Source organism: Aotus nancymaae, unplaced genomic scaffold, assembly GCF_030222135.1.
Source record: "Aotus nancymaae isolate 86718 unplaced genomic scaffold, 86718_ANA_hifiasm-v0.15.2.pri h1tg000088l, whole genome shotgun sequence".
NCBI lineage: Eukaryota > Metazoa > Chordata > Mammalia > Primates > Aotidae > Aotus > Aotus nancymaae.
Genome location: NW_026988503.1, coordinates 12,422,372 through 12,449,355, shown reverse-complemented (window position 1 = coordinate 12,449,355; position 26,984 = coordinate 12,422,372). Strand labels below are relative to the sequence as shown.

At 37.0% G+C, this 26,984-nt stretch overlaps 1 protein-coding gene across 4 annotated transcripts in view; it reads right to left on the bottom strand.

Annotated features, from left to right (window-relative positions):
- The window catches only part of PIBF1 (progesterone immunomodulatory binding factor 1), a 233,138-nt gene that overhangs the window by 62,633 nt on the left and 143,521 nt on the right, over positions 1–26,984 (bottom strand). For all 4 annotated transcript variants that reach the window (XM_012442862.3, XM_012442863.3, XM_012442866.2 and 1 more), the window contains exon 14: positions 23,275–23,377. In XM_012442862.3, coding sequence (XP_012298285.1) covers positions 23,275–23,377 — 103 coding nt within the window. The remainder of the gene's footprint in view (positions 1–23,274; positions 23,378–26,984) is intronic.

Genomic DNA, 26,984 nt, shown 5'->3' with positions numbered 1-26,984 from the left:
TGGGGCAGTTTTGTGTTCTAAGTGCAGATTGCCTGGAACACAGCTAGCTGCTGTTAGGAGAATACTGTGGGTATGAAACTTGCTGTGTCAAGTGCATAGGAGCTGAGTGGGCCTTATTGCCTCCTGCTACTCCCCCCACTCCACTCCCTGTGTTGATTCTTCTGTGCACCAGAGGCAACTGTGCTCCTCCCTGGAACATTACCCCAGTGGCCAGAAAGCTTTTCTCTGATCCCCAATGGGGACACTGCTTGTATTTGTACCTGGGGAGCCTAAGTGAGGACTTGCCTGGTCCAGCCCTCACCGGGCTTTGCCATTGTATGATCCCTGGTAGCATAACACAATGGACAGGGATATTTGGAGGTTCCATACCCCCGTCCATTGCCTGAGACACCAGAATGCCTGCCCTCGGTAATGTAAGACAAGCACAAATTCCACTGCTACCACTGCACCTGGTACTCTTTTGCAAGCACCACCTCCTAGCTGGTAGCCAACCGGCACAGCCCATTATGACACCTGAAGGCAGAATAACACAACACTCAGGAAGGAGAAAACTTCTGCATGCCCTTAGCTACTGCCATTGCCTGCATCACCCTGGCTAACCAGGAGGTCTTGAGTCTGTCCATGTGCCCAGTACATTACTGCTACTGCTGGCATCTGAGAAAGCCAACACTAAGGCTATTTGTAACCAAGGAGATCTCAGAGTCTACGTCACTCCTCTCCTACCCCTATCAGAGCTAGTGCTGGTACCCGCTGCTGGAAGACTAGAGGACAGGTCACATTACTGGATCCTTTGCAGATATTCTCCAGGACCATCCTGGAGTTTGGAAGCCCCAGTGGGCAGCTAGACCCAGAGGATTAGGAGGATTCACAGTAGTTTGGCTCTCTAGGTAAAGGAGGAGTGGCGTGCATTACGGAGGTACTCTGTAGGACAAAAGAAACTAGACTGCAGGCCTTGAGGCCCTAAACTTTCCACTTGTGAGAAGTTTTTTTTCAGCAGAGGCACAGGTGCAGTGCTGGGCTCACAGGGCAAAGTCTACCAGAAACATCAGCATTCCTGCAGATGAAAAGAGATGCTTGTCTGATTTGAACAGCTGGAACAGCAGGTCAGGAGTGTGCCTGGGAAGTGGAACACTTTCCTGCTGGCCTGGAAGGAGAGCTGTGGTGGCTCCCTCCTTTCTCCCTGAAAAGACCTCAGTGCATTTCACAGACCTTTCCCAGCTGCTTCTGTCAAGGCTGGGAGCTCTGCTCACCACTGAGTATGGCATTTACCTACCTGCTTTAGTGGAAGGGGGTTTTCACCTATGGGCACCTCCTACTGGCCTGAAACTTACACTGTTCAACTCTGTAAATAAAACACCTGGGCTTTTTTTTTTTTTTTTTTTTTTTTTTTTTTTTTTTAAAAAGGGCACACCACTGGGGAATGAGAGAAGCTTCATGAGACCTCTGCCATTCTAGTCCCACAGGAGACAGCAAACCTGCTCATACATCCGGCACATTGCTACTACCACCAGCATCTGAAAAAGCCATCACACAAGATTCTCTGTAACTAAGGAACTCATACAGAGCCTTCACACTGAAAGCACTGAATCAAAGCTAGGTAACAAACTATAAAGTCACATCCCCAAGGGGTTAAAACAAAGAAATTAAAAAAAAACTCAGTTGAATTAGAAATATGTAAGTTCCTTCTCATTCAGGTAGACAAAACAGTCAACCCCAATGAGAAGAAATCAGAAAAATAATTCTGGCAATATGATAAAACAGGATTCTATAACACCCCCAAAAGATCACACCAACTCTCCAGCAGTGGATCCAAATCAAGATTAAATCTTTGAAATACTAGATAAATAATTTAAAAGGCTGACTAATAAGTTACTCAAGGAGATACAAGAGAAAGGTGAAAACCAACATAAAGAAATGAACGCTGGGCCAGGAACAGTGGCTCATGCCTGTAATCCCAGAACTTTGGGAGGCCAAGGTGGGCAGATCTCCTGAGGTCAGGAGTTTGAGACCAGCTTGGTCAACATGGTGAAACCCCATCTCTACTAAAGGTACAAAAATTAGCTGGGTATAGTGGCGGTGTGTGCCTGTAATCCCAGCTACCTGGGTGGCTGAGGTGGGAGAATCTCTTGAACCCAGGAGGTGGAGATTGTAGTGAGCCGAGATTGTGCCACTGTACTCCAGCCTAGGCGATAGAGCAAGACTCCATCTAGAAAGAAGGAAGGGAGGGAGGGAGGGAGGGAAGGAAAGAAATTGTCGTTAATTTCTTTCTTGGTGCGGTGGCTCACGCCTGTAATATCACCACTTGGGGAGGCTGAGGCAAGTGGCTCACTTGAGGCCTGGCCAACAAGACCAGCCTGGCCAACATGGTGAAACCTCGTCTCAATTAAAAATATAAAAATTAGACAGGTGTGGTGGTGCACACCTGTAGTCCTAGCTACTTGGGATGCTGATGCATAAGAATTGCTTGAACCTGGGAGGCAGAACACAGGATTTTTAGGGCAGTGAAACTACTCTGTGTGATGATCTGATGGTAGACACATGTCATTATACATTCGTCTAAATCCCACAGAATGCACGACACCTGCCAGGTGTGGTGGAGTCTTCCTAACTTTTGGCAACTGCTTTTTTACTGACTCCATAGTTTTGCCTTTCCCATCATGTCATATAGTTGTAATCATACAGTTTGTAACCCTTTCGGATTGTCTTTGCCTACTTTTAAAAGTTACTTTTTCTCTTCTGTCCTGTTTTTCCACCTCTTAGATCTTACAAGACATAATCTATCTTAAAAAATAAATCCCTGGATTTTCTGAGAAAATAATTTAATGAAAGTTGCTTTATTTGGAACTTAACAAATATTTTCAAATGAGGACACTGCAGCCAAAGAGGTTAAAAAACTTTTCCAAGTTTACACAGCTAGTAATTGCCAGAGCTGAGATTAGAATCTAGTGAGTCTGGCTCCAGAATCGTGTTCAGACAATACTTGTGACTGCTTCCCAATAACAGAAAATAAAGCAATATTAAAAATAACCCAGAGTGTGAACAGAAAAGAATCCCTCTCCCCTATGACCCAAAGATAAAGAAGGTGTATTAAAGGCACCTGCATGTGTGCACTGATGTGTGTGTACACACACACACACACATACATACAAATCATAAATAAAGGTAACTAACTATCCACAAAGAAATATGCTTCACAACCATTCTTCCATACTAGAGATGTCCGATTGCTTTTGCCAGAATGCCTGTGTTCATGCAGCATCTATAGGTCTAATGCCCTTTTCCTTGCTGGTTTGGCCACTTTCAGAAGATACTTAAAAACCATGGCACTCAATCTGAGCCTCCTGCATGCCCACTGGGCTGGGAACTACAGGCAGTATGAACTGTCCACAACCTTCTTCCTTGCTTGTTTTTCTTCATATAACCCATCAGGTTCTAACTGAGTATATATTTCACTTGAAAAAAAATCTGTTTCTCCCTAACTCCAGTATGAGCTCCAAAGGGCAGGAATTTTTGTGTCTTATTCACTCATCTCCCCAGAACCTAGAAGAAATGCCTGGCCGATAATAGGTACAATAAATATTTGCTGAAAGAATGAATTTGATATTAGTACTGCCTAACACTTAACAAACATCATTACCAAATATACTTTATTTCTTATGATGAGCTAAATGGCATGATGGGCTAGGACAGTTTATAGTAACACTACTTTTATAAATTATCCTAAGGCAAGTGCTCTGTGTATAAAAAGCCATAAATAAACAAATTTATTTGAGAAAAAGTCACACAGTTTTTGAAATGGGAATTCTTGCTGTTTATTGCAGTTCTTCAAGAACTATGTAACTGAGTGATTAAAATGTTAACACATGGATACGAGGCCTTCAAAAAGTCAATACAGTTCAAAATAATATTTATTTTTCAAAGGAAATCACTATTGAATTGGAGGGCTACCTTTTTGTGAAGATATGGTCTAAACACCTCTCTAGATAAAGAATAAAAGTATTGGTGTTCTCTGAGTCTTAGCCATATAGGTGTATTATAAATAATCCAAAGGAATAGACTACAGACTAGAATTATTCAAATTTGTAAATGATACTAATTCCAATCAACTGAGAAAACCACAGTCAATTTGTTCAAGATTGCTCAAGCAGTCAGAAAAGGGACAGGCCAAAAATACAGGGATATATAACAATTATTTCAGCAGTACACAGTGTTAATTTAAAATGATACAGAAGTTGCATTAGCTTGCTCCTATTTATAGTAGACATATACATCTGGGAAGCATTCTAGATATTTATACAGCAGTCACACTGGATGACTACATATTTATCTAGCATGCTTTATATTCATTTTTACTTTTTCACCTTTCTTTTTCAATTTTAAGACCAATTTTTCATGAAGACTTCCTTAAGAAAATACTACACATCTGTCCAAATGAGTGTTTTCACACATATGTTGCAAGCAGGGTTAAAACAAAAGAAGAAATAAAAGGAGAAACAGGACAGAATAGCAACTAATAGAATGTACTGCACGTGGTAAGGATACTGTTTTAGATACACACGAATACACAATACATATTTGGGTACTGGGCTGCTATGTAAGGTATACTTCATATTATAGGTCATGGTAAAAAAGTATGAAAGTTATTTGTCTAGGTGGTAGCTACATTTTTAATTATAAAGGATTATATTTACATTTAAATCAGCCCTAATCTTCCAAATTAGCCTCAGGTCAATTTTGTGGCCAGTTTTCCAAAAGCTTAATTCCTTAGTGAAAATGTAAGACTCTCAAGCGTGGCAATACCATATATTACAGTAATCAATATGTTTTTTGTTTTTCTTCTTCAATATGTTAGATATAGCTAATAACACATCCATCAGGAACCTAAGAGTAGACTGATTGCATTTGAGTCATTTTTGCTAATTCTTTGAATCTCTGATATACTTGATATGGTGAGGCTTTGTGTTCCCATCCAAAGCTCATCCTGAACTGTAACTCCCATAATCCCTACGTGTCATCAGAAGAACCTGGTGGGAGGTAGTTAATCATGGAGTTGGTTACACTCATGCTATTCTCATGACAGTTCTCACAAGATCTGATGGTTTTATTAGGGGCTTTTCCCCGCTTTGCTCGGCACTTCTCCTTGCTGCTGCCATGTAAAGAAAGAAATGTTTGCTTACCCTTCCACCATGACTGTAAGATTCTACAGGCATCCCCAGCCCTGTGGAACTATGAATCAATTAGACCTCTTTCTTTTATAGACTACCCAGTTCCAGGTATGTCTTTATTAGCAGCATGAGAATGGATTAATACAATATTGGTACTGGGTAATGGGGCGATGATGTAAAGATACCTGAAAATGTGGAAGTGACTTTGAAACTGAGTAACAGGCAGAGGTTAGAACAGTTTGGAGTGCTTAGAAGAAGACAGGAAAATGTGGGAAAGTTTGAAACTTCATAGAGACTTTTGAACTTCCTAGAGCTTTGACCAAAATGCTGATGGAGATACGGACAATAAGGTCCAGGCTGACTGAGGTGGTTTCAGATGGAGATGAGGAACTTATTGGAAACTGGAGGAAAGGTCACTCTTGCTATGCAAAGAGACTGGTGGCATTTTGCCCCTGCCCTACAGATCTGTGGAACTTTGAAATTGAGAGAGATGATTTAGGGTATCTGGGGAAAGAAATTTTTTTTTATTATACTTCAAGTTTTGGGATACATGTGCAGAATGTGCAGGTTTGTTACATAGGTATCCATGTGCCATGGTGTTTTGCTGCACCCATCAACCCATCATCTACATTAGGTATTTCTCCTAATGTTACTCCTCCCCTAGCTCCCCACCCCCAGATAGGCCTGGGTGTGTGATGTTCTCCTCCCTGTGTCCATGTGTTCTCATTGTTCAACTCTCACTTAAAGGTGAGAACATGCAGTGTTTGGTTTTCTGTTCCTGTGTTAGTTTGCTGAGAATGATGGTTTTCAGCTTCATCCATGTTTCTGCAAAGGACATGAACTCATTCTTTTTTATGGCTGCATAGAATTTCATGGTGTATATGTGCCACATTTTCTTTATCCAGTCTGTCGTTGATGGGCATTTGAGTTGGTTCAACTCTTTGCTATTGTGAACAGTGCTGCTATAAACATATGTGTGCATGTGTCTTTATAGTAGAATGATTTATAATCCTTTGGGTATATACCCAGTAAAGGGATTGCTGGGTCAAATGGTATTTCTGGTTCTAGATCCTTGAGGAATCACCACACTGTCTACCACAATGGTTGAACTAATTTACACTGTGGGGGAAGAAATTTCTAAGCAGCAAAGCATTCAAGAGGAAGCAGAGCATAAATGTTTGAAAAATCTGCAGACTGACAATATGATAGAAAAGAAAACCTCATTTTCTGGGGAGAAATTTGAGCCTCCTGCAGAAATTTGCCTATGTAACAAGGAGCCAAAGGTTAATTGCCAAGAGAGTGGCGAAAATGTCTTCAGGGCATGTCAGAGACCTTCATGGCAGCCCCTCCCATTGCAAGCCTGGAGGCCTAGGAGAGAAAAATGGCTTCCTGGGCCAGACCCAGGGCCCCCCTGCTATGCGGCTTCACCAGGACATGGTGCCCTGCACCTGCACCCCAGCTGCTTCAGCTCTAGCTGTGGCTAAAAGGGACCAATGTACACAGCTCAGGCCATTGCTTCAGATGGTGCAAACCCCAAGCTTTGGCAGCTTCCATGTGGTGTTGGGCCTGCAGGTGCAGAGAAGTCAGGAATTAAGGTTTAGGAACCTCTGCCTAGATTTCAGGGGATATATGACAATGTCTGAATGTCCAGGCAGAAGTTTGCTGCAGGGGCAGAGACCTCATGGAGAACCTCTGCTAAGGCAGTGCGGAAGGAAAACTTGGGGTTGGAGCACCCACAAAGAGTCCCCACTGGGACACTGTCTAGTGGAGCTGTGAGAAGAGGGCCACTGTTTTCCAGACCCCAGAATGGTAGATCCACCAACAGCTTGCACTGTATGCCTGAAAAAGCTGTAGACACTCAGTGCCAGCCAGTCATGAAAGCAGCTGGGAGAGAGGCTGATCCATGTGAAGCCATAAGGGCAGAGCTACCCAAGGCTGTGGGAGCCCATCTCTTGCATCAGTGTGACCTAGATGTGAGACATGGGGTCAAAGGAGATCACTTTGGAGCTTTAAGATTTGACTGTCCTCTTGGATTTTGGACTTACATGGGGCCTATAACTCCTTCATTTGGGCCAGTTTCTCCTGTTTGGAATGGGTGTATTTACCCAATGCCTGTGCCCCCATTGTATCTAGGAAGTAACTAACTTGCTTTCGATTTTATAGGCTCATAGGTGGAAGGGATTTGCCTTGTCTCAGATGAGACTTTGGCCTTGGATTTGGGTTAATGCTGGAATGAGTTAAGACTTTAGAGGACTGTTGGAAAGGCATGATTGTGTTCTGAAATATGAGGACATGAGATTTGGGAGGGTCCACGTGTGGAATAATATGGTTAGGCTTTGTGTCCCCATCCAGATCTCACCCTGAATTGTAGTTTCCAAAATCTCCATGTGTTGTGGGAGGGACCCTGTGGGAAGTAATTAATCATGGGAACAGTTACCCTCATGCTGTTCTCATGATAGTGAGTGAGTTCTCACAAGGTCTGATGGTCTCATAAGGGGCTTTTCCTCCTTTGGTTGGCACTTCTTGCTTCTGCCATGTGAAGAAGGATGTGTTGGCTTCCCCTTTTGCCATGACTGTAAGTTTCCTGAGGCCTCCTCAGCCCTGTAGAACTGTGAGTCATTTAAACCTCTTTCCTTTATTGACTACCCAGTCTCAGGTATGTCTTTATTAGCAGTGTGAGAATGGACCGATATACCTGCCAACTTAATGGAAGCTCAGTCAGTTGAAGAGCTCTTTTCAGGCCTCAAGAAGTCTGGACACACTGGCCAACTCAGAGGTTTTGTGTTCTGGAAGTCCAGTTAGCCCAAGCAGTACTTCTGTGGTTTCTAAAGTGCTATGATTGGCATTAAGTAGGCTCTCAAAATTACTAGCCATTCACATATATACATATACATATACATATACATATACATATACATATACATATATATATATAGTTTATATGATTATTTTTGTTATAATATTTACTGAAAATTGATAATAGACTATATCATTACTCAAATAATATGTTTATATTCATTTTGTCTTATGTATTATTATTGCTTAACTTTCAACAAATTCATTTTATCAGTAATTCATATTCTCTAATTTGAATATAACAATTCTGGTTAATTTGAAGTTCCTCTTTGTTTTAAAAATACAGTTTTCAGAAAATGCTGATCATCACTAATCATCAGAAAAATGCATATCAAAACCACAATGAGATACCATCTCACATCAGTCAGAATAGGTTTTATTAAAGAGTCAAAAGTGGTGAGGCTGAGGAGAAAAGGGAATGCTTGTATATTGTTGGTAGGAATGTAAGTTAGTTCAGCCATTGTGGAAAGAAGTTTGGAGATTTTTCAAAGAACTTAAAATAGAGCTACCATTCAACTTAGCTATCCCATTACTGGGTACATACCCAAAGGAAAATAAATAATTCTACCAGACACATGCACTTGTATGCTCATCACAGCACTATTTACAATAACAAAGACATAGAATTAACCTATGTGCCCATAAAAAGTGGATTAAATAAATTGTCATAGATATATACCATGGAACACTATGCAGCAATAAAAAAGAATGAAATAGTGTCCTTTGGAGCAATATGGACGCAGCTGGAGGCTACTACCCTAAGTGAATTAATGCAGAAACAGAAAACCAAATACTCCATATTTTTACTTATAAGTGGGAAGTAAACATTGGATATAAACGAACATAAAGATGGGAACAACAGATCCTGGGAACTAGCAGTGGTGTGAGGGAGAGGGAGCCAAGGGTTGAAAAACTGTTGGGTACTATGCTTACTACCTGAGTGACAGTATCAAACTCCAAACCTTTCCACCACATAATATACTCAGATAAATGCTGGGCACGGTGGCAGGAGCCTGTAATCCCAGCTACTTGGGAGGCTGAGGCAGGAGAATCGCTTGAACTCGGGCGGCAGAGGTTGCAGTGAGCCAAGATCGTGCCATTGTACTCTAGCCTGGGCGACAGAGTAAGACTCTGTTTCAGAAACAAACAAACAAACAAAACCAGATAATAAACCTGCCCATGTAGCCCTGAATCTAAAATAAAAGTTGAAATTAAAAAGAAAGAACATTCACTATTTATGTTATGATTATATAAACACTATTCACAGAGGAATACTTGTCTTAATTAAAAAATAAATAAAACAAAAATGCAGCTTTTCACATTTCTCCTAAAATGCTTAGTATATATGCAATTAAATAAACTTTTACATTTGATAAGAGCAGTTGATTATTCTTCAGAATTGAGGTTTTAGTACTACATACCTCTTCACAGAAATTATTTAAATTACCATTTAAAAATGTTGCTATTGTGTTAAAATTTATTTTGTTGTTTATTCTGAATACTTCCTTTTTTTCTTTTTTTTTGAGACAGAGTCTTGCTCTGTCACCTAGGCTGGAGTGCTCAAGTGGTGGGATCTTGGCTAACTGCAGCCTCTGCCTCCTGGGTTCAGGCAATTCTCCCTGCCTCAGTCTCCCAAGTAGCTGAGATTACAGGCACACACCACCATGCCCAGCTAATTTTTGTATTTTTAGTAGAGACAAGGTTTCACCATGTTGGCCAGGTTGGTCTTGAACTCCTGACCTCAGCCTCCCAAAGTGCTAGGATTATAGGCGTGAGCCACCATGCCAGGCTTATTCTGAAAACTTCTATATAGGCAAAATAATCACTATTTACTCAAATTTTGAAACTATTATTTCCTTTAAAAATTGCCAGATTTACTAGAAAAATGCTTACTTTATTAATACAATGGCCAGCAAGAGGAAAATAAATGAAACCCTCTAATAGAAATAAGATCCTACATTTACCGAGTGATTAACATATGCCAGTTAGTGTGCTAAGTGCTTATCTTAGAATGAACCCTCTCTCATTTTGGGGCAAACATGCAATACAGTATTATTATTATTTCTACCTTACACTTCGGAAAAATGAGGCTTACAAAAGATAACTTGCCTGAAGTCACATAACCAGTCTTTCTAACTTGAAAGTTCTTGGCTTTTTCCCCCTTTTCCCCTAAACAAACAAGATAGAGCCCTGGGGCATGTCAACACTTAAGACACAACCAGAGGAAAAAAAGTCAACAAAGGAGACTGAGAAGTACCAAGGTAACAAAGTGGTGGGAGGAGACAGCAAGTGAAGATTTGGGGAGAGGGGAGATGACAGAAGATGAGGATAAGAAGTAGATTAGAATCACATTGGGCATCTATGCCATGTTAAAGAATCTGGACATTGTCTCGTAGGCAATGGGCATTTAAGAGTAAGTCATGATTGACAGCACAGAGGACAGTTTCGGATGGGGAAAGACTTTTTAAAAAATTATTAATTTTTAAATGGATACATAATAATTGTATATATGTATAGAGTATATGTGATTTCTTGATACATGCATATAATACGTAATAATCAAATAGGGATATTTAGGACATCAATAACCTTAAACGTTTGTCATCTCTTTGTATTGGGAACATTTCAAATCTAGCTATTTTGAAATATGCAATAAATTATTGTTAACTATAGTCATCCTATTGTGTAATTAAATACTACAACTTATTCCTTCTATCTAACTTCATGTTTGTACCCATTAACCACCCTCTCTTCATTCCCCATCTTTACCCTCCCAGGCTATGGTGATTATTATTCTAGTAAGAGAAAGAATTTTGATGGACTGATGAATTAAAGTTTACTTGCTAAATTAAAAAAAATTGGGCAATGTAGTATCTCATCTAAGTGTTATTTTTTAAGCCTTGTGTTTCTAGTAATGAAATAAATGCAACTGTTGTCTACTAAAGGATTTTTTTCTTTTTTTGAGACAGAGTCTTGCTCTGTCACTTGGGCTAGAGTGCAGTGCCACAATCTTGGCTCACTGCAACCTCCACCTCCCAGGCTCAAGAGATTCTCTTGCCTCAGCCTCCCAAGTAGCTGGGGCTACAGGTACACACCACCACACCCAGCTTATTTTTGTATTTTTAGTAGAGATGGGGTTTCACCATTTTGGCCAGGCAGGTCTCGAATCCCTGACCTCAAGTGATCTACCTGCCTTGGTCTCCCAAAGTGCTGGGATTATAGGTGTGAGCCACTGCACTCGGCCTACTAAAGGATTTTTAATACCAACAAACAGATAAACATTTTGAAAGACAAAGGGACCCTATAAGTCATATTGCTTTTAATCTCTCCTATGAAAATAGGATACATCTTATAGTGGCTGTTGATAAAGACCATGCATGAAAAAATTGGTCTTGGCTGTTCATATTATTATTTAAATTTAGTTTTGAGTATGGCTAGTCCTTCACAGGTTGAGTACAACTGTCATTTAAGTAGCTAAAAAGATCACAATGGATTCATCATTGAAACCAAAGAAAAACACACAAACAGAGTTGTGCAATGTATGACAAAAATCACTGCCTAAAGTCTAAAAGAAAGTATGTCTAAATGAAAAAATTAAAGTGATAATAAAGCCTTGTATCATAGTTTAATTAGCAGCATCCTCCACTCTTCCTCTTAATTAATTCGTCTTAGTGGTACATAAAATAGTGGAGGATTTTTGTTTTGTTTTGTTTTTCAATGTCATTGAAGTCTTAGAAATATGGTTGACCTTGAACTTTAATCAGATCTAGTTCTTTTAGGGCCATGTGGTAGATACATGAGTCTTCTCCTTAAAAATGTTGAGGTGAGGCCCTATGAGTTGTATGTGCCACAGACTCTTTCCAAGAGACTGGGCTCACTGGAGATGCTGGAATAACACTCATAGCAGTTGTCAGAGGCAGAAGAGTGGATCAGACAACTCAAAGGGCAGAGATAAATGTTTTATTCCTTCAAGTACTTACTTTACAACAATAAAGCTTATTTTATATTGTTAAGGCATGACTAGTGGTGTTTGTGTCCTCTTTGCATGACATATTTTCAGATTTTTTCATTTTCTCTGTTTAAAAAGAAACACAGTCCCATCCTCTCTGCATATGCTGTGTACACACACACACACACACACACACACACACGTTTAAACCCAGAGAAATAGAAATTATTCTGCAATTTGTTTTTTGAAAAATCATCAATATGGTATAAATTTATTTCAAAGTTAGACTACTTTATTTTGCCTATGTATCTTGAAGTGTCTTTCAAATCTAGCAATGCCACCTAGGTAGGTACAAAATTCCAGGAAGCTATGGTCACTGATGACTGTGCATGTCCTATTTTATAGACAAGCTTCCTAAATTAAGTTAGTTGTAAAAGATAAATCTCTGAGTGCTTACAGTAGAAAATAAGGCCTTTGTGAATAAGGTTGGTTATGTTAGGAGTGAAAAGCCATGTCTATTTTGTCATCAGTGGTTGAATATAGTGGGAATTTGGTAAGTGTTTACTGAATAACTAGAAGGAGAGCAAATATCAAGGTTTAAGGCAGCTAAGAAAGACCAGTTGTTGGTGGGAATGCGGCATGATTTATGATTCTGAATTTTCTACTGTTTAACAAACTCCACACCAACACTTGACTCTTAACTAAACGTGGTGATTTCTTGAGAATTAGTGGGTATACACAAGTACACAAAAAAGAATTACTTTTTTTCTCTTGTATATTGGACCACCCAATGAAATAATGGTCAAAAGACATGGGACATTATGCAATGAAAGACAGTGATCCCTGACACACAGGAAACAAACAAGGTAAACTGTATCACTGTCTTTGTTTATTGCCTAGAGACAGCTTCCAAGCTGTGGTGCCGGGAAAGAGAATTAAGGCAGAGCCCATCAAACTCCCTGGGTTAAGGAGCTATTGATAGAAGTAAAAACCAGGGTGGTTACAGTTCATATGGGAGAGTATTATAAAGAGAGATGCAAAGAGACAGAACTGTTACAGATAGTCCCCCTTAAGTATTTACCTGGCACAGAACGTGCATATGCATAAGGACAGGAGACAGAACTACCAACAAGATTCAAGGGAGCAATTCTAAAGTGAACATGGGCAAGGCATAGTGCTTATTTCCATCAGCTAAAGTAGAAAACCTCATAATTTACAGGGCATGGAGTATTGAAAGAGTTTTGTCATAGTAATGGGGGAGAAATTGGCCTTATGATAAACCTTTCTCTGTCTAAAGAAACTTAAAAGCAGCTCGGGGTGTGGTGGCTCATGCCTGTAATCCCAGCACTTTGGGAGGCTGAGGCAGGCAGATAACAAGGTCGAGAGTTTGAGACCAGCCTGGTCAACATGGTGAAACTTTGTCTCTACTAAGAATACAAAACTTGGCTGGGCGTGGTGGTGTGTACCTGTAATCCCAGCTACTCGGGAGGCTGAGGCAGGAGAATTGCTTGAACTTGGGAGGTGGAGGTTGCAGTGAGCTGAGACTGCATCACTGCACTCTAGGCTGGGTGACAGAGCAAGACTCCATCTCGGGACAAAAAAAAAAAAAGGAAAGAAAAAAGAAAAAAAAAAAAAACCCTAAAAGCAAGATCTAGAAGGATCAAACTGTTTCTAAGAAAACTATGTCCCAGAACAAAGCTAACAAAAATGTATAGGAATACAAAATATCTAACACCAAGGTAAAATTTACAACATCTGGCATCTAGTAAATAATTACTATATATGCAAAGAAGCAGAACAATGTGATATAAAATGAGATAAATTAACTTTATTGAAGCCAGCCATGAAATGACAAAATAATAGAATTAGTAGACAAGAATATAAAAAAGTTAGTGAAATTATATTTCACATGTTCCAGAAAATAAACTTTGAGAATGTTAAGGAGAGACCTAAAAGACACAAAGAAGACCCAATTTGAACTTCTAGAAACGAAAACTACAATATTTGAGATAAAAGCTGGATTGAACTGAAAGCAGATTATACTACTGTATAATGAATGTATTATACTACTGTATAGTGAAGAAAGATTAGTGAACTGGAAGACATAGTAAAAAAAAGACTATCCAAAAGAAATGCAGAAAAAAGACTGAAAAAAACTGAAGAGAACATCATTTGTTCTGCTGTAGAATAAATTTTAGCAGCCTAATACATGTCTAATTGGAGCCCGCAAAGGAAGGTGAGAGGATAGAAGCAGTATTTAAGAATTTTAAGAAATCTACAAATTTCATAAACTCACATATGTAAGCTGCTCAACAAAACCCAAGCACAGGAAACATGAAGAAAACTGCAGCAAGCCAAATGATAATCAAATTAAAAATCCCTTAAAAGCAGCTAAAGAAATACACATTACCTAGAGAGGAACAAAGTTAAGGATGACAGCAATCTCTTGGCAGAAACAACACAAACTAGAAGAGAATGAAGCAACATCTTTCAACTACTGAAAAACAGAGAGACGGAGAGAAAAGTCAACCTGAAATTCCTTACCCAGGGAAAGTATCTTTCTAAAAAACAAAGGTGAATCCAGCAAATCCATTCCCAGGTATACACTTAAAAGAATTGAAAACAGGCACTCATACATTTGCTTGTATTTGTGTGTTTATAGCAGCACTTTTACAATAGTCAAAAGGTGGAAATAACCTAAATGGTCATCAAAGGATGAATGAATAAATAAATTAAGGTAAATATACACAACAGAATATTATTCAGCCATAAGAAGGAATAAAGTACTGGAAACATGCTACAATATGGATGAACAGCAAAAACCGTATGCCCAGTGAAAGAAACCAGGCACAAAAGGTCACATATTGCATGATTCCATTTATATGAAACATATCCAGATGAAGTAAATCCACAGAAATAAAGTGGTTTGGCAGATGTCACAGGGTGGGAGCAAAGAGGAGTGGGGATTAAGTGCTTAATGGATACAAGGTTTTATTCTGGGGTGATGAAAATGTTTTAGGACTAGATAGAGATAGTGGATGTACAACAATGTGAATGAATATTAAATAGTTTACTTTAAAATGGTTAATTTTATGTCATGTTAATTTCACCTCAATAAAAATCCCACAAAACCAAAGGTGAAGCACAAGACACATAAGACAAAGTGGACTTTACAAAAATTAAAGACTTTTCTGCCTCAAAGAACACTAAGAAGTGCGGGAAAGGCAACTCACACAGAATGGGAGAAAATATTTGCAAATAATATATTTGAGAAAGTCTTGTGTCCAGAATACATTAAGAACTCTTACAACTCAACAACAGAAAGACAACCCAATTCAAAAGTGGGCAAAGGACTTGAATAGACACTTTTCTAAAGAATATATATAAATGGCCAATAAGAACCCCAAATGATGGTTAACATCATTAGTCTAATTAGGGAAATGCAAAGTAAAATCATAAGATACTACTTTGTAATCACCAAGATGGCTAGAGTTAAAAAAATGAAAAATAAGCACTGGCAAGATATGGAAATATTAGAACCCTTGACATGGCTGGTGGGAATGTAAAATGGTATAGTCACTATGAAAAAGTTTTGCAGTTTCTTGAAAAGTGAATCATACAATTACCATTTCATCTGGAATTCCACTCAACAAGAATTGAAAACAAGTGTTCAAACAAAAAATTTGAACACAAAATGTTCATAGCAGTACTATTCACAATAGACAAAAATCCATTAACTGGTGAATAAACAAAACGTAATTAATCTGTACAATGGAATATTATTCAGTCATAAAAAGGAATTGAGCACTGATAGATGGTAAAATATGAATGAACCTTGAAAACATTATGCTAAGTGACAGCAGCCAGACACAAAAGGCCAAATATTGGATGATTTCATTTATATAAAATACCCAGAATAGGCAAATCCGTAGAGAGAAAGGGCACATTATTGCTTGCTGGGGGACTGAGGTGGAGTGGGGAATGGGGAGTGACTGCTTAATGGGTACAAGGTTTCCTTCCCAGGTGATGGAAATGTTCTTTAACTAGATAGCGGTGATGTACATGAAACATTGTAAACATACCATAAGCCACTAAATTGCACACTTTAAAATGGTTAAAATGGTGAATTTTGTTATCTGAATTTTACCACAATAAAAAAGTAAACCCTTAAATGCCTACTTTCAGTTAATTTGGCCTTATAGCCTACCTGTGAGAATTGTATTTTAATCTAGACTTTTGTCAAAAATAGTCAGAAATGTAAAAACAAAAAACCAAAAATATAAAATAGCAACTTTCTGCTATATACAGAAACAGAAAGAATTAATCACCATAGACCTGCTCAACAAAAATTGTTAAAGGAAGCGCATCATCCAGAAAGAATAGATATTAGATTGAAATTCAGACTGACAAAAAGGAATAAAGAGCACAAGGTATGGTAACTAGTTAAATTTAACATATTTCCTTCATATTACTGCATCTCTTTATAGGATTATCACTATTTATTTTAATTTACTGTTTTGAGACAGAGTTTCACTCTTTTGCCCAGGCTGGAGTGAAGTGGCGTAATCTCGGCTCACTGCAACCTCTCCCCTCCAGGTTCAAAATATTCTCCTGCCCTCAGCCGCCCGAATAGCTGGGATTACAGGCACCTGCCACCATGCCCGGCTAGTTTTTGTATTTTTAGTTGAGATAGGGTTTTCCCGTGTTGGCCAGGCTGGTCTTGAACTCCTGACCTCAGGTGATCCACTCACTTTAGGCTCTCAAAGTGTTAGGATTACAGGCGTGAGCCACAGTGCCTGGCCTGATATCACTGTTTAAGTAATAATAGCAGCAATGTAGCATGGGAGTTTATACATGTATAAATAAAATGTATGAAAGCAAGAACACAAAGGCTGGAGGAACAAATTTAAATATACTGTTTAAGGTTTGTATACTGTATATTTTACTAAATATCACTTACTTGGAACTAACCGGTGGTTAAAGATATATACTGTAATCTAAAGCAACATTGAAATAACAAGATAAAGTTATAGCCAATAAGCAGCAAGAAGATAAAATAAACTGACAAAAAAATTCAATTAGTCCAAAAGAAGACAAGAAAAAAAAAAGTGAACAAAAAGTAGATGGGCCAAATAGAAAACAACAGCAAGATGAAAAACTTAAATATAACCCTATCAATAAATATACTAACTGTTAAGTGTTCTAAAAAAATCTCCAGCTGAAAATCATATTATGTCAGACTGGTTAAAAGAACTACGGAAAAACATGCACCTTGCTAATACTACTGTTTTGTAGTTTTCACTGTAAAAGTTTGACAATAAAAGATGTCAAACAGTTGACAGTTTTTAGTTTTAGAGTGAAAACTAAAAAATAATAGTATTAAGAGAAATTAAAGAAGACCTAAATAAGCATAAAGATGCAGTGTGTTCATGAGTCAGAATATTCAATAATAAGATGTCAATTTTCTCTGCTCCATCTATGTATTCAATGTAATATCAACCAAAATCACAACTAGTTTTTGAAAAAATGAACAAACTGATGATAGAATTCATATAAAAATGCAAAGAAAAAACAGCCAAACAATTTTTAAAATGAACAGCATTGGAAGACCAATACTATCTGATTTCCAGATATTATAAAGCTACAACAATCAAGATAATGTAGTATTGACATAAAGATAGATAAGTGAAACAGAGCAGTCTCACACATAAATGATTAACTGGTTTTCAACAAAGGTTTTTTTCAACAAATGATGCTAGAACAATTGAGTTTCAATTATGCAAATAAAAATTTCAATATATATCTTCTACTTGATACAAAAATTTAACAATGGATCACAGACATAAAACTATAAAACATCTAGAAGAAAACATACACAAAACCCTTTATGACCCTAGGCTAGGCAAAGATATTTAAAATACAACACCAAAAACGCAATTCATAAAAAAATAAAGTGATGAACTGTGCTGGATAAAAGCATCTCTTCAAAAGACACTGTTGTCTGGTTGTGGTGGCTCACATCTGTAATCCCAGCATTTGAGAGGCCAAGGTGGGATGATCACTTGAGCCCAGGAGTTAAAGACAATCTGAGCAACATAGCAAGATCTCATCTCTACAAAAAATAAAAAAAATTAGCTAGGTGTGGTTGCTGGTAACTGTAGTCCTAGTAAGAGTTTGAGGCTCTTGAGCCCAAGAATTTGAGACTGCAATGAGCTATGATCATACTACTGCACTCCAGCCTGGGCAACAGAGCAAGACTCTATCTCTAAAAATAAATAATAATAAAGAAGTAAAAATAAAAATACATCATTAAGAGGTGCAATGATAAGCCACAGGGTGGGAGAAAATATTTGCAAATCATTTATCTGATAAAGAACTTGTATTTAGAATATATAAATAATGCTCAAAACTTAAGAATAAGAGGACAAACAATCTGATAAAACAGACACAAAATGTGAGGAGACACCTCTCCCAAAAAGATAAACAGAGGGCAAAGCTCAAATGAGAAGATTCTCAACATCATTAGTCATTAGGGAAATGCAAATTAAAACCACACTGATATGCCACTACACACCCATCATAGTGGATAAAAAAACTAACCACATCAAGGCAAGGATGTAGAAAAATTGGAACTTTCATACATTATTGGTGGAAATGTAAAATGGTACAAACATCTGGGAGAACAGTTTGGCAGTTTCCTAAGATGTCAAATAGACACCTACCATAAGATCCAGGTAGTCTACTCCTAGATATTTACCCAAGAGGAATCAAAGCGTATGTCCATACAGAGACTTGTATGTGAATGTTCATATGAGCTTTATTCAAAAAACTGGAAATGATCCCAATGTCCATCAGCAAGTGAATGGATAAACAAACTGTGACACATCCACACAATGAAATGTTACTCAGCAATGAAAAAAATGAACTACAAATAGGCCAGGCACAGTGGCTCACACCTGTAATCCCAGCACTTTGGGAGGCCAAGGCGTGTGGATAAACATGGTCAGGAGATTGAGACCATCTGAAACCCTATCTCTAATAAAAATACAAAAAAATTAGCTACTTGGGACGCTGAAGCAGGAGAATCACTTGAACCTGGGAGGTGGAGGTTGCAGTGAGCTGAGATCATGCCACTGCACTCCAGCCTGGGCAACAGAGCAAGACTCCATCTCAAAAAAAAAAAAGAACTACAAATAAATCTTGAAGTAATTATGCAGAGTGAAAGAAGATAGATTAAAAAAAGTATATATATACTGTATGATTCCTCTTATATAAAAGTCTAGAAAATACAAACTAATCTATAGTAACTGAAAGTAAATCAGTAGTTGCTTAGGGACTGAGATTGGGAGAGTTGGGAGGGAGGAATTCCAAAGGGGTATATGGAAACTTTTGGAGAGATGTATGTATTCATTATCTTCATTTTGGTGATAGTTTCATGGGTATATTCATGTGCCAAATGTTAAACTGCACTATACCTTAAATATGTGCAATTTACTGTATTATCAATTATACCTCAATAAAGCTGCTAAAAAGGGGAGTATTTGTTTTTATTTTGGGTATTACTTAGCATTGTCATTTTGTCAGTTCACTTATGCATAACCTCAGACATCATCTGAATAGCATTTAGCTCAATGTTAATTCTAACAGTTATTTGTGTTTTATCTGTTTATTATCAAAAAGGCCAAACTGATGTAAATATTTAACCTGATCCAAAGAATAGAGATCCTGAATCAGCCCAGTCAACATGGTGAAACCCTGTCTCCACTAAAAACACAAAAAATTAGCCCGGCGTGGTGGCATGCGCCTGTAATACCAGCTACTCAGGAGGCTAGCGCAGGAGAATCGCTTGAAAATGGGGGGCAGAGGTTGCAGTGAGCCAAGAACGTGCCACTGCAGTCTAGCCTGGGTGAGACAGCGAGACTCTGTCTCAAAAATAAAATAAAATAAAATAAAGAATAGAGATCCTGAGAGAATTTTCTCTATTATTTCACCATCTATTAAGAATAGTCTATTGTTATAATGGCAATCTAATACTAATACTAATCATTCAGCTAGCTTATATAATTATTTTCAGTTTTAGCAATATAATTTTGGTGAAGCAGAAAAAAGTAAAATTCATGGAATACTTTAAATACTTTATTTTCAATCTTAAGGGAAAAGTTATATACTGAAGTTGGCATAGATCCTTTAATACAGGGTTACTGATTCTTTCTCCAAATGTCTTATGAAATTTTTTCAAACACACACAAAAGTACAGAACTGAGTACTAAACCTATATGTAAACGTCATCAAACTTCAAACACTGTTAACATTTTGTGATTCTTGTTTTATTGAGCCCTTCCTCCTTTTCTCATGAAATATATATATATATATATATATATATATTTTTTTTTTTTTTTTTTTTTTGAGATGGAGTTTTGCTCTTGTTGCCCAGGCTGGAGTGCAATGGCGCGATCTCAGCTCACCGCAACCTCCGCCTCCTGGGTTTAGGCAATTCTCCTGCCTCAGCCTCCCGAGTAGCTGGGACTACAGGCGCGCGCCACCATGCCCAGCTAATTTTTGTATTTTTAGTAGAGACGGGGTTTCACCATGTTGATCAGGATGGTCTCAATCTCTTGACCTTGTGATCCACCTGCCTTGGCCTCCCAAAGTGCTGGGATTATAGGCGTAAGTTCTCATGAAATATTTTAAAGCAAATTCCAGGTACCATACCTATTCATATCATAAATATTTCAGCATGTGAGTCTTTTTCTCAATATAAGCCATTGCTTATTTAAAAATGGCGTCATACAAAGTTAATTATACTTAATTATAGGAGCATTTAACACTTAATTTCTTACATTTTCTCCCAACAATTTATAGAAGTTTATTCACATTTAGAAATTTGTTCTTTTTTTTTTTTTTTTTTTTTTTGAGACAGTGCTTCCCTCTGTTGCCCAGCTGGAGTGCAATGGCACGATCTGGGCTCATCGGAACCTCTGCCTCCCAGGCTCAAGTGATTCTCAAGCCTCAGCCTCCCAGGTAGCTGGGATTACAGGCATGTGCCACCATGCCCAGCTAATTGTTGTATGTTTAGTAGAGACAGGGTTCCACCATGTTGGCCAGGCTGGTCTCGAACTCTTGACCTTAAGTGATCCACCTGCCTTGGCCTCCCAAAGTGCTGGGATTACAGGCATGAGCCACTGCACCTGGCTTCTTTATTTTTAGAGATAAAGGAATTTTTAGCCCAGGCTCAAACTCCTCAGCTCATGCGACCCTCCCACCTTGGCCTCCAAAAGTGCTGGATTATAGGCATGAGCCACTGCATCCAGCTCACATTTAGAAATTCTTATTTCAATTAACTGAAATGCTCAGGAAGGCATGTATTTTCATATTTTATTTTTAAAAAATATTTTGGAAAATTATTGTGAAATTAAAGCCAACATGAGGGGTCTACAATATATTAGCAAACAGAGGTTCATTTGTTTCTTTATTCATTTATTTATCTTTTCTGCTTTCACCCAGTGGTGTTCTGGAGTTGGCTTACAGCAGCTTGTAGGAGTTCTCTATTATTTCATACAAAGAGTTGTATGTGAATGTTCATATGAGCTTTATTCTGAAAACTGGAAATGACCCCAATGTCCATCAGCAAGTGAATGGATAAATAAACTGTGGTACATCCACACAATGAAATTATTCAGCAATGAAAAGAATGAAGCACAAATGAATCCTGACAATTTTTAGGAACTTTGTGAGCTGGCTGTCAAACACAACTACCATTAAAAACTAAATTACTTAAATTTATAGTAAAATACATTTCATTAAAAACAAAGGTAAAAATAATCAAACTTGTCGATTTAAAATTATTTTACTATTATCTATGTGCTTGAGTTTAACCATGTTTGTTGTATCTGTATGGTGCAAACATTAAGTACTAGTATGCTGCTGACACTCTTTACTCCATCTTCAGTAACCTTAAGTTGGCAGTTTGAAGTTAGCCTTAGTGGGAATATTTATACAACAGACACAAGCCTATGCTACAAATCGAGCTGTCCCTCATATCCCTCTTGGAAACCTGGTTGTTAACAATTACCAACACACTACTGTGTCTACCCTGAACATTAACTATGTGTCAGGTACTGCAGTAAAATGAAATATTTCTGGTCTTTTGAAATTTGAGAATAAAGATCCTCCTAATGTTATAGTATTAAAGACAGTGTAAAGATTATAAACAGATCCTTAAGAAAATAAAGAATACATGACATATATTAATGTTATTTAATGTATGTCTTTAAAAATCCCTTTATTGTAAGATAAATAACTTGTAAAAGTTTTAAAATATTAACTTCTTGGCTGAATGCAGTGGCACATCTTTAATTCCAGTACTCTGGGAGGCATAGGCAGGTGGATCACTTGAGCCCAGAAGTTCAAAACTGGCCTGAGCAACATGGTGAAACCCTGTCTCTACCAAAAAAATACCAAAATTAGCCAGGCATGGTAGTGCACAGCTATAGTCTTAGCTACTCAGGAGGCTGAGGTGGGAAGACTGCTTGAGCCTGGGAGGTGGAGGTTGCAATGAACTGTAATCATGCCACTGCACTCCAGTCTGGGTGAAGAAGCCAGACCCTGTCTCAAAAATAAAAACAAAACCAAAAACAAAACAGAAAAAACTTCTTATGTTGACACTCAGGAACGTTAAATAAATAAATAAGAGGAACATTAGTGAAGCAGTACCTTTGGTTTTAATTGTTTTATGACTTGAATTTCAAAACTACAGAAAAAGGTAATTAGACCTTGACATCAGAAGATGATTAAAAATGCTATGTAAAATGTATATAAATATACATATATATGTATAAATATACAGTCTTTAAATGCCATAAGGCTAAGAAAAAGAAGAAATATGAACCTGATTTTTAAAGTGTAAACAAAGTTAAATTTAACAAAGAAGTAATTTTTCATTAAGCACAGAGGTAAAAACCAAATCTATTTTAATAATGCTTAGTAAAAAACTGAAAATGTCACCAAAGTTTGCCAAACTTGTTTCACCAGTTGATATTCTCAGAAATCAAAGCATTGTTTGTCTAGTCTGCATTTATACTTAAGTCTAGGCATTTAACCTCCCTTTTGTTCCCAGTTTGGCAAAACTTAACGCTGTAAGTTGTTTTACATGGCCTTAACTTTCAGTTAGTTTCATAAATTGTGAAATCATTTTGTACCAACAGCTTATTTTAAAACTGCTCAAAAAAACAAACAAAAGAGCTACAAAGAATTAAATTAATACTGTGATTCTTCCTATGGGTTACTTTTGTTTAAGTTACTTACCTCTTGTGAAAGCTGTGTCACTTGGTCCTTTCGATGTTCCAGGTCTTTTAAAATCAGCGAGTTTTGCTTCTCTAATTGAAGGACTCTTCTTGCTAAGTGAACACTAGGCAAATGAAATGAGAAAATTAAAGCTTAAAAGTGAAATGCTGCCCGAAACATTCAAAATGTGTTTGTATACCTTGAAAATAGATATTATTTCCTAGTTATACTTAAATATTAACAGAAAAAATATAGAGTTAAATATTTTCAGGTACCAGTAGTGAAAGACCAATACCCCACAATTCAGAATTATGCAAGTAACAACATTAAAATCTCCGTAACATAACCATGATATACTGATTACTGCAGTTATAGTTTTTAGCCCTTGCTATTAAAGTGAAGAGTTACATTATAATACTTGCTTGAAAAGATCACAATACAGCAATTTACAGCTTGTCTCCACTTTTACAAATATTTTCCAATTACAACAAATCAGAAAATTAGTTGAAATATTACAAAAATAATCATCATATTACTTTGAGAAGTATCAGAGTTTACCTCAAACAACATAATACGTGTTATAATATAAAGCAAAAATGAGGTTTTTAATTGAAAGTGGAGATGAAAAAGATATATAAGACTTAGAGAATGTCTAGAGTAAAGGTCAAGCTTCTGTACTAAAAAAAAAAAAAATCACTCCCTCTGATGCTCTGCATTACCATAACTTATTGCACTGGCCTTTAATATTTAAAATTACATGTAAAATATCTCAATTCTACTTTTAAGAAATAATTTTAATAATAAAATCTATTTCTTTTAACTATGGTAGGGGGAAGTGGCATATTTCTTTAAAGAACTGCTAATAATTTCGAAAAGACATGTTGCTCCAAAGACCCTCTCTGTATTTCCAGTAACTTAATGTTGTCATATTTATCACATTTTCATGTTTTATATAAGTTAACCTATTAATCTGTGAATTGTGGAATCCATGGAATCCAAGATGGATGTTTTATAATGACAAAAAGCAAGGTAACTGTGCTCTATATAAAATCATAGGGCAGAAATAATTCTATTGTATTTTAATATTTCCCAACATCAGATAAAGAAATGCAGACAAAACTCTAAAAAATAATGTTAAGGCCAGGTATGGTGGCTCATGCCTGTAATCCCAGCACTTTGGGAGGCTGAGGCAGGAGGATCACTTGAGGCCAGGAGTTTGAGACCAGTTTGGGCAGCATGGTGAGACCCTGTCTCTACAAAAAACACAAAAATTAGCTGGTGTGGTAGCACACAGCTGTGGTCCCAGCTATTTGGGAGGCTGAGATGAGGGGATCACTTGAGCCCAGGAGTTCGAGGTTACAGTGAGCTAGGACTGTGTCACTGCAATCCAGCCTGGGTAACACAGTGAGACCCTGTCTCTAAAAAGAATAATGATAATAATAATAATGAATAGTGTTAAAAATCATCCTATACACTTATTTCTAAGAACTCATACCAAGTAAAAAAGATGAGTTCTGGCAAAAGTTTATATAGTGATTTGAGTTGCTTGCTTAGATTTAAAATTCTATCCTTTCCATTTGTATTAGAGATGGAAAAAGCATATAGCCTTTGTTTTTATCTTTTTAACTTTAATGACATATAATTTTACTGATATGCAACTTGCATATCATTAAGTCTACCCATTTAAAGTGTACAATTCAATGTTTTTAGTATAGAGTTGTGTAACTATCACTAGAATCTAATTTTAGGTTATTTTCATTATCTCAAGAAGAAACTTTTTGTCCATACCAGTCACTCTCCATCTTCCCCATATTCCAACTTTCTCCTTTGCTCCTTACATTCAACCTTAGGGAACCACTAATCTACTTTCTCTCGATACATTTTTAAGAAGTTTACAGTTTATGACTATCCTGTTCTTCATTTCTCAATATAAATATACCAAGTTCTCTCTAATTTGACACTAAAATAGTAAGATTTCTACAAATAAAATAAGTTTTAATGAGAATTTTGTATTGTATACCTGTTGATTCTATTATATGTTTGCAAACATCAGTTTATCATTAGCTCCATTTTTATTAGGTTAATTAAAAAATCTTGGAGCTATCTTAATTTTTTATTCTTTCTTACCCTTCATACATGTTAGGTGTAACTTTTTTCATCTTTCTGTCTCCTACAGAACTTGACACTAGGGTCACTTAAACACGGCAATTTTTCAGTAAATACATGTTGAAGGTGTAGAACATGTTTGTGTATACTCAGTATAGAACAATAAACACAATCAAATGCAATTACACAGAAACAGAGTTACAAATGAATGAAATGGAAGACAAAGAGGTGCAAGAAAATAATGAGATGCAGAGGTCATGTATCACCAAACATTCTAAGAAGATAATGATTTGAAGACAGCAAGCTTAATAATTTTAAATTGTTCATTTGGTTTGAATGCTTTTATTTTGTTTTGGAATTGCATATGTTCTTATACAGATATGGTGATACTACTTATCAATAAAAATATCATAAATCTTAAAACACTGACTCAAGAAATTCTTGATATGCTAGTGTTGAAGTGATAACACCAGGACCACTTTCTTCAAACAAGAATTTCCCTGATTTTGACTGGGGGATTCCAAGTAAGAAAAATCAACTCTAAATAGAAGGAAAGATAGTATCTTCAGATTGCTTACAAATATGCTCTACAGTGCTTTACTAGTTTATAGTACAATTTTACTGAGAAAAACTTCCTGAGAATTGATGGTGATGGGAAGAACTGTGAGTACTAGTATGATTATTGATGTCATTTATGATGCATAATGATAATAACATAGAAGACACCATAGTACAATTGGTCTCCAATATATATGGGGTTCACATTTTAAAACTCACCTCTAAGTCAGTTATAAGGACAGTAAAACACATTTCCTCTTATATATATTAGAAATGGTATTAAAGTTCCCAGTTGCCCTAAAAGACCCCTTTAGCATACTAACGTAGTACAAACACACATACAGAAAAGAATAAAAGATAATATAAAATCTTTCATTAAAAGATTATACTCAGATTTATTACGATTATTAAGGATATAAGAAATTATATTAAGATTTAATGAAAATAAATATTAATAAGATATATTTAAGCAAAAAGAACACAGCAGAAACAAGAAATACAATTGTTTTTCATCATTATAATACTTATTGTAAAACAAAAACAGTAAAAACATTAGGCCAAGGCAGGTGGGTCACGTGAAGCCAGGAGTTTGAGACCAACTTGTCCAACATGGCAAAACCCCATCTCCACTAAAAACACAAAAATTATCTGGGTGTGGTGGCACAAGTCTTTAATCCCAGCTACTTGGGAGGCTGAGGCACAAGAATCTATTGAACCCAGGAAACAGAGGTTGCAGTAAGCAGTGAGCCAAGATTGTGCCACTGCACTCCAGCCTGGGCAACTGAGTGAGACTCTGTCTCAAAAAAAAACCCAGAAAAACAAAAATAAAAGAAAATTACTATTTTTTTCTTAGTGATGACTATCGAGGACTACTGAAAAGTAGGGTGAATGAGAAGAAATATACTCATTAATTCATTAAAAAAGATATTAATGAACTCTTCCTTTTAAGAAACATTCATTAAAAACCCGTAATCTGCATAGGCACTGAGAATATATAATATCTACCTGGAAGATCTTATAGTCTACTGAGGAAGATAGGCAAATTTAAAAATTACTGTAGTAGGCTA